This window comes from Trichogramma pretiosum, unplaced genomic scaffold (genome assembly GCF_000599845.2).
Source record: "Trichogramma pretiosum strain Unisexual culture from Peru unplaced genomic scaffold, Tpre_2.0 scaffold81, whole genome shotgun sequence".
NCBI lineage: Eukaryota > Metazoa > Arthropoda > Insecta > Hymenoptera > Trichogrammatidae > Trichogramma > Trichogramma pretiosum.
In genome coordinates this window covers 390143-409525 of record NW_019640793.1, presented here as the reverse complement: position 1 = coordinate 409525, position 19383 = coordinate 390143, and the positions used below count along the sequence as shown (strand labels likewise).

Below are 19383 nucleotides of genomic sequence, written 5' to 3'. Positions count from 1 at the left end.
AATTCTTTTAGGACGATACGGAGCCTCGAAAAGTCTGGAAAAAATTGTTTCTTGTTTTTTTCATCAAAATAAATAATCTCAAATTTTTTTTCAGATTTTTTAATTGAAGACGATAGCTTCTAGAGCCGAAAAATGCTTTTTTAAAAAAAAAAAGGTTCCTAGAACCCTATGGTTCTGGTGAAAAAATTTGAAAATATTTTTTTTGAATTCCTTGTCAAATTTTAATAAATGTTTACCGTTTTAAGTTTTCGATTAAAGCTTTCTAGCTCAATCAACAGCATCACAAAGATTAATGCAAAATACTGAAGACGTTTCTGAAGACATTAAGGAATGTTAAAATTATTATGATGCTCTATCGTGTACTATAACATACCAAAAGTGCGGCAAGATCGGTGACATACGTGCGGACGAAAATTTAAAAAAGTATTATTTTGATCCATGTTGTTCGCGAAATGCTTCAAGACAAAAATCTGTAACGTATAGTTCACGCACGGAAATTCTTCATGTACTGTATGTTTGCAGGAAAATAAACGATTTTGCCCGGAGAACATATAATGTGGAACGTACAAATTGTACCGAGCTAGTACCGAAGCTTTATTTAACATCTGACAATACATCTGAATGCAGCATTTTCCAACTAATTACGTGTAAATATGATAAATCGCTGAAATTGAATTTGACAACTTATATAATTTTGAAGTGAATTTTTTGTTCTTATGGGCGAAAATAAATCAATTTGAATAATCCTTACGTATGAACCCTTACGAATGAATTGTGTAAGACAAAGACGAGTATCAATGCTAACGATGTTTTCACATCTATTCAATTTTAATAATACCATCGTTAGATGAATTCATGCTACAAGATCTTGGATGTATTACTTGCGGTTGGATTTTACTTGTTATATAAGAATATCTCACAAGAATATATACCTCTCTCTTTCTCTCTCTTTCTACGTAAAAACGTCATTTGTCGGTGCTTTGATTTTCTTTGCTTGCTCTATTGTTCTTTTTGCAAGACACAGCAGTCTTAATTACGGCCTGTCCTTGCATCTTTACTTTTTGATATAAAACTTCTTATGGCTCGTTGAATATAGGAGTGACTCCGTGAAAAACGAGTGAGCAAGCTCATTAATCGTAGGTTTTTATTATCAGTATGGTATCGGTTCGCTTCGCACGCAGTGATTGGTCAACGTTCGGCAATGTCGAGTGTCGGCTCTCTCGTTTCTGCTTCGGCACGCGATACTAGCGATTAGTACTCGGCGCTCAGGTCTCTGTAACGTTTATGCAGTGTCGCCTATGTCTCGCTCTGTCTCTCTTTCGATTATGGCTATGGATCGGTACTCACTACCAAAACTTATAAACAATCGAAAAATACCTATTATAGACGAAGCCGAAAAAGCATTTACTTAAAAATGAATTAAGGAAAATGAATAATAAATTTAAAACTCATAGTTAAATAACTCAAAAAAATTAAAACTCAACTCAAAAATGTTTCTTTGTATACAAGTATACAAAAATAAAAAAATATGAAAAATTCAAAAATCAACTGGATACGAGCATCTGCAAGCTTGCTTACATACATGTACAAATTAGTTTAAAAATAAAAGAAAATAATCAAAAAATTCTGTACATATTTTTCATTGATATTTTCTCGTCAAATTCATAATGCAAATTGTTGTATTCTGCAGTCTTTCATAAAACAAAAATTAATCTTTTGGAACGACACTTTCATACCTCTACCGAATATTGTATCGAGAGGAAGTACTTTTAAACGGAAAATATATAAAAGGTAGAGATTGGTTTTTCATAGTTTGAATTAGAAGCGGTACGGAGCATTTCTTCATACTTAGCAAGAGAACGCCATGACATTCACTTTGATCGTACAATAAAATTGGAAGTCACAGAATCGCAAGAAAGTTCTGAGAAATATCTTTAATCGCAATTTCTTTATTTTCTACTATGAAATTTGCTCTTCTCTTTTTCATCCCAACAGATAAGATCTGAAAAAAATGGTGAAACAATGCGAAATACACAGAGCCAAAAATGCATTCCGATGCAAAGCGGTTGTTTTCATTTTTAGGATGCATTTAAAAGCGCTTTCTGCTGCTGCTCTGCTATGCAGGATTCACAACATAGCTCTCAGACGTGGCTCGCGATCAGGCTCCATTCATTTTGTTCCAGCCGCGTCGATGTAAAATACTCGCCGGGTTGGCAGCGTAAGCATGCGCAGTATAACGACGTGTAAAGACTCGAAACTGAGCTTGTATCGTAAAGCTACATCGCGCCGGCAGTGGTTCCAGCTGAAGATTTATCTCTCACCTCACCTACATGCAGTGTCTTATCCGTCGATGCATAAAAGCTCGGAGATCTGGGGGGCTCATGTGAAACTTACTTCGTGTAAGTTGGGTGTACTTGAAGCCCGAGAGAGCTGATGTCTATTTGCCGGGGTGAGTGCAACTTGTCTTCCACGTACGTTGTACGTGTACAGACAGCGTGCACGCGACGAGCGAGAGAAAATTTTCGTTCAAATCGAGTGAAACTCATTTGGTTGATTGTTCGAAAGTTGCTGCAGCTTCTATCTTCAAGATTCGATGGAATTTTCCACTACACTTTGGCTAAAGTGCATTAATCTGTGCAGGCAAACAAAGATAGAAACTCCGCAGAGGGGAAGAAGAATCAAGGTGAGGATTTGAGTTAATCAAGCGAGATAGGATTACTCGAAAATGTCCAAGTACTCGCTGCTGTATATGTACAGAATGCTAGAGCCAAGTCGAGATGTACTTTTGCCAAGCTTATAGAATTCATTTGGTTATTTGTATAATCTAGGTATAGTATACGTTCACGTGGCTAATCCGGCTGACCGTTGTTCAGCGTGAAATTTCATCTGCTTCCTTATTTCTGTCGAGTCTTGGCCACTTTCTGTTGTGACATTCGAGTTTCGAGAAAAGAAGATGAAAACGGTCGCTTACACTTATGGCAATAAACAATTCGAGAGAAGACAGACGCATGTTATATGGCTTACGAGCGCATATACAGCGCAAAACTTAGGAGCATTTATTTTCTCGACGGCGGAGATCAAATCAATTTAATAGTTACGCGAAGCCAATAAATCTTGAGTACACATTAGGCTCATATATATCGTGTTATGCATACGTCGTACTCACACCGCAGTCTGTCTGCATGTATACATGTATGCATACAGACACGCACACCTACAATACATAGTAAGCCTATCGCATAAAACAGGGTCCATACTCCATGTGTGTGTGTGTGTGTGTGTGTGTGTGTGTGTATGTGTAAGTATGTTATATACACATGCGAGCAAAAACCACCGAATTTCCGGGCTTCGATGCAAACTTTCCCGCTGTGTTAACTGCAGAGCATTAACGTGCTCATAAGACATGATTCACAAATACAGGATAACTGATTAGATGCTTAATTAGACTCGATCTTTTCAGCGTATGCACACGTTACACGTTTAAATACATTTTTGCATACATATGGGAAAATCCGCAAAACGTGGCCAGTTTTTTGATACCGTGGTATTTCTTGTTTCAATTGATAAAATAAGCACAATTTTTAGTGATATCATAAAATGCACCAAATACCAATGTGAATGAGATTTTCCAAGACAGTTTTTGTGCCTCAATCGTCACGGAGTATAATTAAAATACATGCAGTATCAAAGTAAAAAGTGGCAACGTTCTGCGGATTTGCTATTTATATTTCAGATATATACAAGCAAAACATGACAGAACTGAAAGTATTTACACTTAGCCTTTGCACCTGATCCTGATACACGTCCTCTATATTGACATGAGCACAAGAAAATGAAAAATTTGCATCTCTGTACAAGTTCTTCATTTTTGTCAAGAATTGCTCATGATTACTGAACACTATTATCGTAATATATTTCGTCAACTCTAAAGATTTTTCAATAAAATGCCGAACTTTTAATGCAGCTTTATCGCTTCAACTTTATGTATATGTAATAGGTCTTAACATAAACTTACTCAGATGTTTTGATTGGTAAATTATAACTCGCTCGCCAGGCTTTCATTCATGATTCATCCGAATGAGTGAATGCGAATTTCATTAATTTCTTTTACGGGGGCTTGCTCGTATTCACTGGCGTTATCAATCAAACAAGTGCAGCGCTAATGCGAAAAATGAAAAATTACTTACCAAGCTGATTCTCGCACTTAAAATTTCTGTAAATATGAATACAAATTTACTGATTTATCGATACGATAAATGCACAAACCAAAACATACTTGGATTAAATCGATTAATATTTTAACGACAAAAAACCAAATTTTGAAATAGAATTTAATACTTTATGAGAATCTTACACACTTAAAATAAATTTTGGATATGTACAAAAATTGCGACTCATTGGACGGTAAAAAAACTCAAAATTTGTGTAAAAAATCAATTTCGAATTTTTTTCCGTTATTTTACTTTAAAGAGAGTGAGTTTTCTGTAAGGAAATATGTATTATTAAGGAGGTCTGTACCCAACAGAATCGAAAAATTTGTATAATTTATATCTTTTTCTCTTAATCGAATATCGAAAAACGACTCTGCGGGAACATTCATTTTGTTGCTCTGAATAGCTGGTAAAAATTTTAGCTAATTCCACCGACCAGTTTTTTCGGAAAACGTGTTTAAAAGTTTCAAGCCGGGAAAACGTGTGAAAATTTCAAACACGTTTTCCGGGAAATCTAGTCGGTGGAATTAGCTAAAATTTTTACCAGCTATTCAGAGCAACAAAATGAATGTTCCCGCAGAGTCGTTTTTCGATATTTGATTTAGATTAAAGATACAAATTAAACAAATTTTTCGACTATGTCGGTAAAAAATGTGGGGTACAGACCTCCTTAAGACCGATAACATGAGAAAAATTTACATTAAAAGTGAGCAAACAAGACGAGTCACATGGTCGTTAATGGATCAAAAAGCACAAATCAAAATGGAAAATAGGAAATAGAAGATAGAGTATATCGTTACGGTTTATTAATGCTCCATGAATCGTAACAGGTTACATGACGAATTTCATAGCAGTAGCAACAGTAGCAGAACTAATCGCCTGCAATCGTTATCCTTCACCAAAGCTCATAAACTGCGTTCGTATATATGTATAATTTGAATTGTGATTCGTTGAGCGAGCTATACCGACGGTTCGGATCCACGATCGAAACACAGAGACGTCGTATGTGCACATTGAGCTCTTGAAAAAGAGAAGAGGATGTAGAACGAATGAGTCGCATATCTCTCTGCAATGCACACACACGGTTAATGGTCTACTATATATAAGTCTGCTAGTTATATATAACGCGAAACAGCTAGATTGCATTGACGATGTAGATGACAATTAACCCCTTTGGTAATTTAATCAGCCTGAATGATTGGGGATGTAGTAGAGAAAGGACTGCAGAATCATACTCAATTGGCGTTTGCGAGCTGACGATTGCGGCACGGCACACATATATGCGAGCTTTCCCCTAACAGATATACTCCCAGTGCTTGCACTACAGTGGCTTACGCACCTTTGTGCACGATAGTCCAACGAACGAGAATGTACAACTCTTAAACGCGCTTTGACGCATCATACGCACAACTCAACTGTACAATCATTGCTCGAGTTCCCGTGTCTGAGCATATTCATCAGCTTCGAGAAAAATCTTTACCCGACACTCATTTTTACATGTCATATTTGAACTTTGAATTACCGAATTCATCGAACTCTGAAATGATTTGATTAAAAAGCTTCAGCGGAGAGAGCTCGTTCACAATGTTAATTAAGTTATTCTTCAAGTTATTTCTATCCGTTATTTTACCGTTAGTTTGTCGGAAAAGCTCAATTTGTGAAATAGTATAGCTTCGAGAAGAAAAACGTTTATTCACATTTGAAATATTTTTTAATTTAAATATTATGAAATCTTAAAACAATCGTTATCCAAATTATAGCAAAAAAATGGTAGCATTTTTTTTTTATTTGTCATTTTCGGTTCTCACCGGCCTACACTTGAATTAAATGGACCTCCCACTAAAATACTTATATTTTTGAAAAATTTATTCTGTTTTATTTTCAGATTTTGTATGGTTGGATCATGCCTAGTACTTTCAGTTTTCAGTACTATTGACGAATACGAAAAAGAAGCCGGAAAAATTCTTTTTTATATGGAAATTTTGGTGTTGGTCTGGTTCACTATTGAATTTATTCTAAGGTTTGTATTCAACTTGAAACAATATAGTTTGCAAGAAAAATAAGAGAACACTTTATTTTTACAGATTATGGTCGTCGGGATGTCGTTCACGGTATCAGACGGCTATGGGCCGTCTAAAATTTTTAAGGCGGCCCTTCTGCATTATCGGTAAGTTTTCATTTTTTTTCATCTTTATCATTCCCAAGCTCAATAAGAAAATAGCTTAATGCCGGTCGGTTCTTGTTTCCGGGTCACATTTCAATGCACTACGGCAAACTGGTTTTCTTGAAAATGAAAATTTGAGCTTTGTCCCATTAAAAAAGCAAGATAAAAAGGGTTGAAACAATATTGAGAAGCTAAAAAATTGAAATGCACGCATAAAAGCTCGGAGAAGAAATTCGAACGTGCGCACGCGGTTGAAAGCGATAAAAGCTTGCAAGATGCAGCAGTAGCAGCGCAACGGGCACCAAATATAAAGGCAGTAAATGAAACCGCGAAGAGTTACGCCGCGCCCGAGAGAGATAGAGAAGAGATGAACAAGCTGTAGAGAAGCAGACAATAAAATGATGGGCGTCGAGTGTCGTTGACGGTAAGCCGCGAGCTCGCTCGAGAATGTAAACTCCGACGACGAGCCGGAGCGCGCAGCGGGCGTGCGGAGCTAATTAAGCGCGCGGGCGCGGAAGAAAAATGAGAGGGAAAAAAAATTAATTGCGATCCTTGTCGCAGCGAGTCGTCGTCGTCAACCACAAAGAGAACACAGTGAAGCCTCTAATTAGAGATGGGGGTCGTCGTAGCGCACGCAAGACGCACTGTGCAACGCGACCACACACACCCACGCTCACGTCTATATGTGACTTATCGCAAGCTCATACACAAACTACATGACCTCGTTCGAATTTATCGCATTAAATTACGATTGCCGACACGCAGTTCGGCAGCTATTGCTTCGATAATCCTTGTCTGGTGCGCACACGCGCTCGAATCGTATTCGGCAGCGAAAAATTTACACCACGCGTGCCACGTGCGCACGCACCAGATGGGTCACGCGCGAGTACGACCATTTTTATGTACCGAACGTCGTTAACTCGTTCATAAGCAACGCTAAATATGAGCGCTATGTCTACATGCGCATGTATGCTTGCACGGTCGGCGAATCCGGAATAACTTTGAAGTCACGAATGTGCGCTTGCATACGCAAATAGGTCGTAACTTTTTTTTTCTTAAAATTGCCATAACTCAAGAATCGAAAAACAAAGATTAAAGCTAACAATTCCTTGGAAACAACGTAATTTAGTTCCGAGGCCCTTTAAAGTCGGACACGAAAATTTTCCAAACACACACGTGCCTTAGTCACAAGTCGTTTTCAAATATCCCCGTTGCCGTCGAGTCGTTATCGCGTATAGACGCGCGCGCACACCACCGTGTGTATACCAACTGAGATTGTATACATAATAAGTTTGCCTTGCAATTGGGCCGCAGCTTACTTTGCATGCAAGAACGAACTAATTGATGACATTTCACCCGCACACTTGTTGTATATATATGTATACAGCAGAGGGGTGGTGCAATATGATCCATCAGGTCTATCACAACTCCAGGTATTACTCACTCTGTGGGACAAGAGCGTCGCTAGCTGCTCGACTTTGTTTTGTCATCAACACACTGCGAGGGGTTGATTTTATTAGTCGATACAGTTGTATACAGGCGTCCTTGAACCCACACGTGAACTTGCTTGGATTTCGTCTAATTCTATGTGTACAAACGTGGCAAAGAAGCTCGATCGAATGTAGAACACACAGTAAAGGGAGTAAATAAAAAGAGATTTTACGTGACTCCCTTCAATAAGTTGTGTTCAGCATACTCTCGACTTTGACCAAATCTCTTGATGTGTAATTAATACCAAAAGAGTCTTATCGTTAAGTGATTTGGGAGAAAAATCTAGACACATGTCAAGTTTGATCATTATCAATTATCGTTAGTTGTGGCAAAAATTTCCTGAAAGTCAACGTAAAGTTCAAAAAAATCTATTTCTAATAGTAATAATTCAGTCAGTTTTATAAGATTATCAAGCTCTTTAAACGTTGAAGTTTTCTTTTGATCCTCTTAGGTCGAAGCACTAAAAGAAACTTCACCCGGCTCTCGCGAGTATGTCTTTACAATTGAATATTATACATGCTAATGAAACACGATAAATTCATACTCTAGCAGTGTCAGCGAATATGTGCATATTAGAATAATTTTGTCGTAAAGATTGAGATTATCTGAATTAAAAAAAAAAAAAAAACATGTCTGCTTCTTTTTCAGATGTGGTCACGATAATCGCGAGCACCATTGTGCTTGCGATGCGCAGCAGCGGTCAGGTGTTCGCTGCCAGTGCACTTCGTGGCCTTCGCTTCTTTCAAATTTTACGCATGGTGAGAGTAGATCGACGCGGTGGGACTTGGAAACTTTTGGGCAGCGTCGTCTACGCTCATCGTCAAGTAAGCCAACAACAAAATGACAATAAAATCTGGACAGTTTGACTCACAATTGCTAGGTACACACGAGACACTCGGGCGTAGAGCGCAAAGAGCACCGTGCTTCACGTTCAAAGACTACATTTCATTCAAAAAGTTTTAGCTCGAGTGAAATTAGCGCTAAATTGACTTCTCATTACTGTATAAGCGCCGCTCAACTGCAGCAGGCGCATATGGCTCGTCCTCTTTTACTCGAACCCCAGCACGACTAATACAGTTTGAATAATTTGACTATAGAATTATTCGAGGCACGACATCCTAATCTTTATAATATACGTGTCTTTGAAGTCAAGGACGTGATGTAGTAGTCAGAAATGCACCTCAAAACCATAGCAATAATCTTTATTCATTCGAACTTGAAGCGATGTATAAATGTGAAAAAAGTTTAATATTTTACTAAAACAGGTCGATGATGTGTTGCATACACGTGTATACCTATAACTGTACCAGAGCGAACTCTGGTGTTCTAGTAGTGCAGGTATTTAATTTGTAATTCAAGAAAATAATAAAACGTCGTACCATCGAGGTAAAATCGATCGCTTTAAACATAACTTTCTCCTCGTCTACCTTAATAAATAACCTATTAATTAACTTCAATTAATTTTCACGCTAGTTATCAGTAATTTATATGCTCTGGAGAATTTTCATTCAGTTTGTTTTAAGCTCTTTTTTGGTAAATAAGAGCCCGATATTTTAACCCCCTGAAATTTACATGACGACTTGAAAAAAATCAATCTCATTATGCTATACGTAGCTCATAACTTTCTAAATTAGATCTGTGTGATTTAAATTGAAATTATAAGTACAACTTAGTCCTAAAATATCTTGACATTGATAACTTGGCGTTTAACGATTTCAGATGGATAATTATTTCAACTTCGTGTTCGTGATTTGTCGGCGTATAATTCAGCATAGGTCGAGCAAATTATTGCAATAATTATAATAATAATATAGTATATCAATGAACAATTTTTAAATTAAACTGAGCGTAGAAGAATCGTGGCATGGCGGTTGTTCGTCCTTTCCACTGATACGCTCTCACACGATAACTTGTTTGAAGTGTAGTAGTATTTGAGAAAATATGATGTTTTAAACAACATACTTGTGGAATTTTAAATTTGATGCTTCTTTAATAGTCGATGCATGTAATTGACAAATAACTACGCTCAATTTTTTGCAAGGAATGTTGCGTCTAGGAACTTTGCTCAAACAATTTGACATATTTATAAGAATTGATTTACATACCAGACACGAAAAATGCATCATAATATATATGAATTTACAGAATAAAAATGGAAGTATGTACATAAATTACGCGACTTCCAATACATGGCAAGGCTGATTATTTAGATAATTTTTTATCATTTTTGTACGTACATTTGCATTTGTAAAAAATATTTTCTTTGTTACATAAATGTGTAAAAGTAATTAATACTGCTACTTTGATTCACTATGAATTTACGTAATTAAATCATAAAAAGAGAAACAAGTACGGAGAAACTTCAATCAAGTTTAACTAAAGTCAACCTTGACTCTTTTCTTGACTAATCTCCATACTCTCTGCGGGAGACAAATGATATAACTATGGCAGTCTTGGAACGAAAAAAATAATTTAAATTTCATCGGAGGTTACAGGTTAGAGGGAATAAATCAATCAACAGTCTTGGTGGAACGGATAAAAGTAAAATCGAATCGAGCGTGGAACACTTCCATTTAGTCTATTCGATTTTAAAAGAAATAAAAACAGTATGACTAATGTGTGGGCGCGTGCATTTTGCACTTTGACTATTAGTAGAAATTCTCACTGCGTGACCCAGAAGCTAAGACATAACTAGAAAGAGAGAGAACGAGAAAGACAAAGGGGTATCGCGTGCATGGAGTAACAAACATGCATATCACTCGAACTCCCCCGCCGATCACGCTGACATCTTTACGAGCACGTGCAATGCTTGGCAGTCCTACAATCGCGTCGTGGAATTATATTTCTGATAAAAAAAAAGAGAGGCCAGGGATAACGAAGGTGAGGTCTTTCTATGTTTGCCATTATCCGGAAATTGTGTTGCATACAGGCGGGATGGCTATAGGGCCGAGTGAAAAGAGCACTGGTTTGACCGACCCATTTGCACGGCGAAGGTAGCAAGTCTACCTACACCGAGTGAATGTGTGGGTGAGTGTGCGCAAGTCTATAGACATATGCATACTGCACGGGGGTTGTTTTGCTACCTACCAAGTGCAGTCATGCAGCAGCAACAACCTCAACACAGACTGCATATACATACACACCTAGCCGTCGCAACGATTATCCGCGCTTGCGTTTCCTGACCCATTTTGCCGTTTCTCATTCACTAGCCTCTCTCTCGCGCGCGCACTTTTTTCCTCTCTTTTAGCCTCTATGCATACATATACTATTTCTAGGCTTCATAGGATAAGGGTTTTTTCTATTTGATGTTAAGATTGTAACAAAATATAAGAAAAATCTAAGCATCTCCGACTTAAAGTTTATTTTCACATATCATACGACTGAACATGCAAGGGAATATTGAAAAAATAACATTTAGATCAATAAAATTTTATTAAAATATTTTAGCACAATAATTTGTGCAAATTTCGCCAAAAACTCCAATAGTTATTAAATCAAAGTTCACCTTTTGACTTTTGAAAAATAGGAACCTTTGACTTTTCTACGATTTTCACAATAGCTTTTATTTAAAAATTCCAGATTAGCAACTAGCACTAACAAGCTTTGAAGAATAATAAACAATCGATTATTTTTTATGAATTTTTATCGCAGGAACTTTTCACTACGCTTTACATAGGCTTTCTGGGACTGATATTTGCCAGTTTCTGCATCTACCTTCTTGAAAAGGAGCATGAAGATTTCAACAACTTTGCCAAAGCTTTGTGGTGGGGCGTGGTGAGTTTGAAAAATAATATGATGAATAATTCATAGCGATTGTAAAAAATTTACATTTTAAAAAAGAACTCTCATTACAATGAAAATATCCAAATAACACCTTTACGACGTATAAGCAATTTGTAAGTTGGTGAATTATTACAGATTACCCTATGTACTGTGGGGTACGGTGATGCAGTGCCACATACCTGGGCGGGCAAACTTATTGCTTCCTTCTGTGCTCTTCTTGGAATATCGTTTTTCGCCTTACCAGCTGTAAGTAATTCATAATTTATCAACTGCATCCTATTTCTTGGATTCAAGTGTTAACTCATATTAGTATGATTAAGATAAATATTGATTTCGTACATCTCTTGAATTAATTTACTTTTATTGAAAATAATTTCTCCGACAAAACTTCAGAAACTCGAAACAATGTTTAATACTTTCAATTGAGGATTTCTTTCCAATAAAACGTGGAATGTTCAAAGGATTACTCGTTTTTGCTAGTTCGAAAAGATGCGTTAAAAAATACAATTCATTCTCATACTGCAATAAAAAACGTTCAGTAAAGCGTAAAAAGATTAAACCTTCAATGAAAAAAAATGTGCACAGGGGATTCTGGGCTCCGGTTTTGCCTTGAAAGTCCAGCAACAACAGCGCCAGAAGCACATGATTCGACGAAGACAACCGGCTGCCAGTTTAATTCAAGCGCTTTGGAGGTGTTACGCAGCCGACGAGCATAGCATGAGCGTTGCGACCTGGAAAATTCATCAAGCTCCGTTGCCAAGTCCAGCCAGGTCTAGACTCTTCATAATATATATGCTTTTTTCTTTTTCATTTCACACAATCAACGACGCTGAAACGCTTATGAAATTCCCTGCTTGTAGATGCATTACCTATAGCGCCTTATTGCAAGACATATATACACTGAATTTACGGGCAATGAATATATGGTGCATATATATTATATATGCTGTACATTCTATAATTTGATAATTTATTTCTGCTTTCTATCGCGACATTTTTTGCTGAAAATGCATTACAATACATTGTAGAGAAAATTAATCAATTTATTTTTTTTAATGAATCTAAAGTTGTAATTCACTTACGTACTTTGAGAGTAAAATTTAAAATTGTTATTTAATCTGGTCCAAATAATATACTTTCTAAGCTTTTCATTTTCTTCAGAAGCTGTACATTTAACATGTTAGGCTTTATTTTAATCTCCAATGGTCATATTTAAATAAAATGCTTACATGAACTTTATCATTATGATGAAGTTATTAATGAAGTACCTTTTCCATCGCAGCTGATTTTTTTAACACGCCTAGATTCTTCTTACAAATTATCAACAAATAATAAACACAGTTTCGTTGAATAAATTGAAATTAAAACAAAAAGTGCTAAAAAGGCGTTAAGAAGATCCTATTGTAATTTAAAAAAATCTTTTCTCGCTATTTTAGTAGTCGACCCTCTTCTAGCTTTAAGCACAACGCGTCATTTGTCAGTCGGCTTCCAACGATTCGGCGCCACAAGAGCACGTCTTTGCATAGTCCTAGTCTTCACAAGCTCGTCCATCAAGGATACCACGGCCAACGAGTAAATGCATCATCCCGCTTTGCAGATCTTCTCGTTTCGTCGGAAAATCTAGGTGAGTTCACTTCAAAACAAGCCGCTTGCTCTCGTTGTTTTAAAGTAATCGACAAATGGCTATATCTGGGAATTAAACTCTAAATTTTTATCCATAATGAAAGGTGGTCAGCCTCCTGGCAACAATAACATAATTGGTAATAATAATAGTGGCAACGAAACGACTGTAACTGGTGTCGTTACTGGGCCGGGCAATATAAACGCCAGTAGACAATTGAACCCAAGCTACTCGGAAGATTCCGTCACAGAAACAGCCTTGTCGAAGAGAAACTCTGACGGTGAGTAGTAAAAGATTTTCTAATGGGCAAATTTTTCGACAAAAATCACGCGGAGAAAAGTTTTATCGTTCGGTCCAGAAGTAGTTAGTAAAAATTCACTCGCGACTTTTCTCGATAAGACAGCATCTATGGTACTCGTACCGTAAATTTTTTACATTCCCACTTACATATTAGGTAGGCTGAAGATAATACGGCCGATTCTTTTCCTTGCGTAGTAACGCGATTCAAGTTTCGGCCGTATCCGAATGTAAATCGGAAATTGAATTTTGCTTATTCAGCGAATCCAGTGAATCTAGCAAACCTAGCGAGTTTACACATATAGAAAATGTTCCGATTGGAATTTGAATTTGGAATTGTTCTCTCATTTACTTTGATAGTATAGAATATTTTGCATCTTTATAATAGCGAATACACATTTTCTACTATTTATATTATTGTATTGATAGAGCTGTGTGTAGAAATTGAATATCACATATCTTAGAAATGATACTGTATACGCTTCTACGCTTACAGCTAAAAATAGCCCAATATCACTTATTCATTATTTTATTTCTTCATGTTAAATTTTTTTAGAAAAAAGTAATCGAGTATATACTTGTAATTAATGAAAAATCGTTTTTGTTGCGGTTTTATTATTAAAAAAGATTATAAAAATTGTTAGAAGTAGCTTGTAGTTATAGCTAAACCATTTTTACTATACTATCAAGTTTTAAATTAAATGTTTACAGAGTTCTTATATCATGGATAAGTCGTATAAAAAAAACAAATAAAAGATACCAAAAATTTATATATGAATACTGCTGGAATTGGGATAAAACGTTCTGGTGTGTTCGAGTAATTGCTAATACAAATTCCCCAGTCAGTCATTCCTTTCATTCTCCCTAGAGTGTAATCATTTAACCATGCAAAAGAGCCCACTACTCATAAATTCAACCAATTTCATGTTCGAAAAAATATTCCTCCTCGCTACCCTAAAAATTAGATGATCCTCAGTTATAAAATCCAAATAATTGGAGTGGATTAAAAAATCAATGACGATAAGAATTTAAACAAATTAACTAGATTACTGACCAGTGTGTAAATCATAATACTCTAGGATTTCGATCAAAAACTTTATTGACTTTATATTTGATAATACTTTAATGACAAAACTCAAATTATTCATTATCGGGTCACAAATTAACGATAGATTCAAAAAAATCCTAGAGTGTAATGGATTGAATATATGCTGCTGGTGTCAAGAAGATGACGAAAACCGAAGGAAAAAATAGAAAGTTGATGATAGTAATTGTTTTTGGATCCACTATCATCGATGAATTAGCAATGAAGTATCGGATTGGAAGATCCTCGTCGACCCTCGAGCTGCGCGAGCTGCGCATCGACGGGCTGATGATTGGCCGATTAGGTGAAACCTCGTCGACCCTGCCGCTGGCCCTTGCGGGCCTGTGCTCCCCGCTGCCCCCGCTGCCAGAACTCCTTGGATCGCCGACTTCCCCGAACGCGTCTCCGACCTCTGAGAAGAGTACGAAATACGTGTTACCGAGCACGCTTATACTCTATATAAATATATAAAATACCTGCCTATTATATACATACATACAATCTTATGTATAAGTATTAGTCTCTTTGGTCTACCTAACACTCCTCGATAGCAACAGTTTCTTTCTTCTTTTATGGCACATTTGAAGATTCGTCCTTGATATTCATTAAAAGCTCAAATGTTCCATAATCCCTAATGAAGGCTCGTTCCAAGGATTGGTGGAAATACGACTTTTTATTAACAACAACATTTTTTATCAATATTTATTTGAACACACAGAAGTATTCAATTATTTTTGATAATTGGATTTTTAACTAGCTTGTTACAATTATTATAATAAAAAATTTGATCTTTCAACGTAAAACTTGAAATTTTCTCTTATTAAATACGGTGACTTGCAGTACTTTCGAGCTCCACTTTCCTCGGTTCGAACCTATACATATTATTTCACTGATAGTTTTAGTTTAGTATGCTCGTATTGCTTACTTTAGTTTTTAGCACATAGAGTAAAACTTTATATGTTGGCATCGTATCGTTTATTGGATAATCTAACATTAGTTTTTATCACAGTAAGTACATTTTTCGAACTGATCCGAACTTACTATAGCCAAAAAAAATTTCAAATTGCATTTTCAACGTTCAAGTTCAATTAAAATTACGTCAATGAATTAAAACTTGACAGTGATAAGAGCAAAAAATTAAATTACGAATTACGAATTAAATAAACCAATAAGAAGATAAGTTCAGAAAACGAATTAGAACAATCAAGGCACAATTTTGGTGCTGCAATTATCGCATGGCTGTCTCATTACACAGTATACCGTACAAATGCAATTAATTACTGTGATGGGCACTCGCACTGCTCTGGAATTTCTCATCTCTTTCTATGATGGCGCACGCATCGCGAGCTTGGTTAAGTGTTAGAGAACACATATATATGCATGTATATCGATGTATATACAAGCATAGTCACGGGCAAACTGCCACCTTCTTCCCTTAAACGAAACTTATTGCATCGCGTGATAATAAGAAATATATTCTCCCCCCGTATAGAATGCTGAAAAGCCATCGTCATCGGATTTACAATTTCTCGAATAAGTGCATATATATATGTGCATCTGAACTGCTCAAGTGCATGTATATAGAACAGTGTAAGCGCATACTGTATACGTGAATCAGTCAAGTTTTTGATCATGCAAATCCAGCAAGATGCTTGTTTCCGAATACTAGTTCGAGTGGTTTTATTTCTCTACCATCATTAGTGTCGATCGTTCGGTACTTTTAAAACGACGATTATCGCAACACTACTTGCAAATGAATTTTTTTCAACAGAAATGACGCGATGTAATACAATTCAAAAAAAACTATACTGGTTATTGTTTTAAAATAAATTCATTTACTTACAATACTAATTTATTTTTATATTTGATTTTATTTTATATTTGAAAAATTTTTAGTTAAATAACTCACAATTTAACTTATTAACAAGTATAAAAGAATCCCGTTGGATTTATTCTTGTATTGACATTGTTTTTTATTGCGCGTTCTGAATAAATCAAATTAATTATTTTATCGGTAGTAAACGCAGTATCTCTTTTTTTCATCAAACCCTAACCAAAACCCTGCTAGAAATGCGACATTTTTCCGCCATTTTTTTATTAAAAAAAGCGTTACCAAAAGGACTACTAGGGAACAGAATAATATTTTTGAAAATTTTAATTGCATTATAAGGCAATGCTTATAAGCTATACTATAATTAAGAAAAATTATAAAGGAGAATTGTCGCTGGTTTGTGTCCGGTTCAAATTCAAATTTTTTTGTTTTGTGTAAAATTATGAAAATAATATAAAAAATTAAGATTGAGATGTAGGATCATCAGCACCAGTAATTAAAATTTGAATAAATATTATACTGTTTCGATGATGGGATGATAAAAGAATAGGGTAGCGCGGTTCCAATTGATAATAAAGTAAATTTGAATCATTGTTGTAATTCGGTACAGACAAAAATAATTATGTAGGCTTTGAATGAACTTCAACTGATAAACGATCTCCACTTTAAAAAGAAGGTATATTATTTGTTTAAAGGAACCGTTAAAAATTGATGTACGACTGAAGAGTAGTTAGTTGTTTGAGTTGCACCAAAAATAATTTTTAAAAATAATTCGAGAAATCACTAACTCGCGCAGGCAAATATCAGAAAAAAATTTTTTTTACGAGACAATTACAGAAAAATGATGCCATTAATAAATAAGCACTAGTGAGAGATATCTTTTTAGATTATAGTTCAAGACAAGAAGTTGATGCTTACATATACACAGGATACTGTAGTATTTAGTACATTCTTCACAAAAAGATTGTCGCAATTCACTTGTTAATAAGTGTTAAGAAACAAAAATATTAATTGAAAGACTTTTTGGTTAAATTCCATTGAAATTACTGAAGGAATTATTGTTAACACAGCATACCACGTTTTTATTAATGAATAGAAAGAACTGATTTTAGTAAAAGTAATGCACGCGAAGTTGTAGAGAATTAATCGCTTTCTCTCGGAAAAAAATTTCAATAATAGAGATACCTCTGATTTTGTCTGCAGATGAAGACGATGAACCCCGTTCAACTGGCGGACAACTAACTAATCAACATAAAGTCGCGATCAGGGCCATACGCAAGGTGAGTAAACATTATTCAACACCTATGAATGTTTGTCAAAACACCCAATATCACTAAATTAATTAAATTTCAAATTAATTTACGAATTGCACACAAAAAGAAGTTATATATTTGATAAAAAAACAATTCTCTGTAAATAATTCGCTTATAAATAAGTGTGTAACGTGAAAGTATTTCATCAAATTATAATAAATAAAACAATAAATGTTTTTCATGAAAGTATGATACTGCGTTTTCAATGAGTGGCAATATTTGATTTATTACTTGAACTTTTCTCATTTTTCAATAGGAATAGTTCAGAGCCGACAATTTTTGCCCCTTTTTGTAAACGTCACGAATGATAAAACATTTATCGTTTCAGAGATTGAAAAATGCTTTGGAAATATTCTCTAGTCATTTGATCACCTTGGCTATGAGGGTTTGAAATTGCACAAAGTATAATGTTGAATAATTTAACACAAAATTAATCAAAAATCGAATCTTGTTTTTTTTCTTCTTAACCCTCACGGTTGAAACAATGTAAGAGTGCATCAGACGTCTAGAGAATTTTCAATTAATTTTCTTGATGACCGTGATCGACAAAAAAACTTATTTATCAGACACAAATAATACGTGTCCAATGATGAAAAATAAACAACAATTAAACAGTACAACAACGAACTTTATTTAGATATTTATAAGGTCGATAACAATAAAAACATCATGAAACTCATTTACACTGATGAATTGATAAAAAAAACTTTTAAGTACTCTAGCAAGAAAAAAAAACTTGTATAACCATTGAAATAATTATATGTAATTTTTATTAAAAAATTACTTCAAAACGAATGATTAACAAGATTTTGTTTTGGGGACGCAATATCTGTGAAAAAATAAAAAAGTAAAACTCGAAGAAATCTTTGATCATTTCTTACTGATGGAAATCTCATTGGAAATCTCATGAATCAATATATTTATGTACCTATTGGTAAGATTAATAAATCGGTTTTTGTTATTATGAATCGTACTATCAAACCAGATAAAGTACTTAGTGGCGAGGCGAAAATTCAAAGAGGCACTGAAACCGTACGATGTAAAGGACGTGATCGAGCAATACAGCGCCGGCCATGTCGACCTTCTGAGTCGCGTGAAAAATGTCCATAATAGGTATCCCCCTCGCATACACAGTTACTCTCTACTAAAACCTTAGACTATACTCGCGTAATTCACACTAATATATCTCTGTAAATATCCTCCTTTTTTTTTAATAAGTATCTTGCCTTTTTCTATCGCCTTCTAAATTCCTCTCAAGCCTGATTACGATAAGAGCTCTTTTCATTTTTTCGTTTCAATATCGACATTATGTATCTGTATTATTTGTGATGTGCGTGCTAGAACGATGATTTTAAAGACAATGACTACGACGTCAACGAACTGAAGGAATAGGAAAAGAGAGAGAGGTAGAAAGAAAAAGAGAAAGCGGGAAAAAGTAAAAGTTTCTGAAAAATATTGCGACGACTGTAGGTCGCAAGCTCGTTCTTCGCCTTACTTGCTCCTGTAGAGTCAAGCATCGACATCGCCACTTTAGTCGCATGACCTCCTTCTGTGTAGCTTGCGCGCATAATCACGAATCTCGATTTCC

General features: G+C 35.4%; 1 protein-coding gene across 5 annotated transcripts in view; it reads left to right on the top strand.

Moving 5' to 3' along the window:
• The window catches only part of LOC106657396 (potassium voltage-gated channel subfamily KQT member 1), a 102906-nt gene that overhangs the window by 70822 nt on the left and 12701 nt on the right, over nucleotides 1-19383 (top strand). For 3 of the 5 annotated variants that reach the window (XM_023463639.1, XM_023463631.1, XM_023463645.1), the window contains 11 exons: nucleotides 6097-6231; nucleotides 6296-6378; nucleotides 8515-8690; nucleotides 11518-11640; nucleotides 11785-11895; nucleotides 12235-12419; nucleotides 13086-13273; nucleotides 13377-13550; nucleotides 14872-15072; nucleotides 17686-17762; nucleotides 18781-18908. In XM_023463639.1, coding sequence (XP_023319407.1) covers nucleotides 6097-6231; nucleotides 6296-6378; nucleotides 8515-8690; nucleotides 11518-11640; nucleotides 11785-11895; nucleotides 12235-12419; nucleotides 13086-13273; nucleotides 13377-13550; nucleotides 14872-15072; nucleotides 17686-17762; nucleotides 18781-18908 — 1581 coding nt within the window. The remainder of the gene's footprint in view (nucleotides 1-6096; nucleotides 6232-6295; nucleotides 6379-8514; nucleotides 8691-11517; nucleotides 11641-11784; nucleotides 11896-12234; nucleotides 12420-13085; nucleotides 13274-13376; nucleotides 13551-14871; nucleotides 15073-17685; nucleotides 17763-18780; nucleotides 18909-19383) is intronic. The other 2 variants (XM_023463644.1, XM_023463634.1) reach the window with 2 other exon arrangements.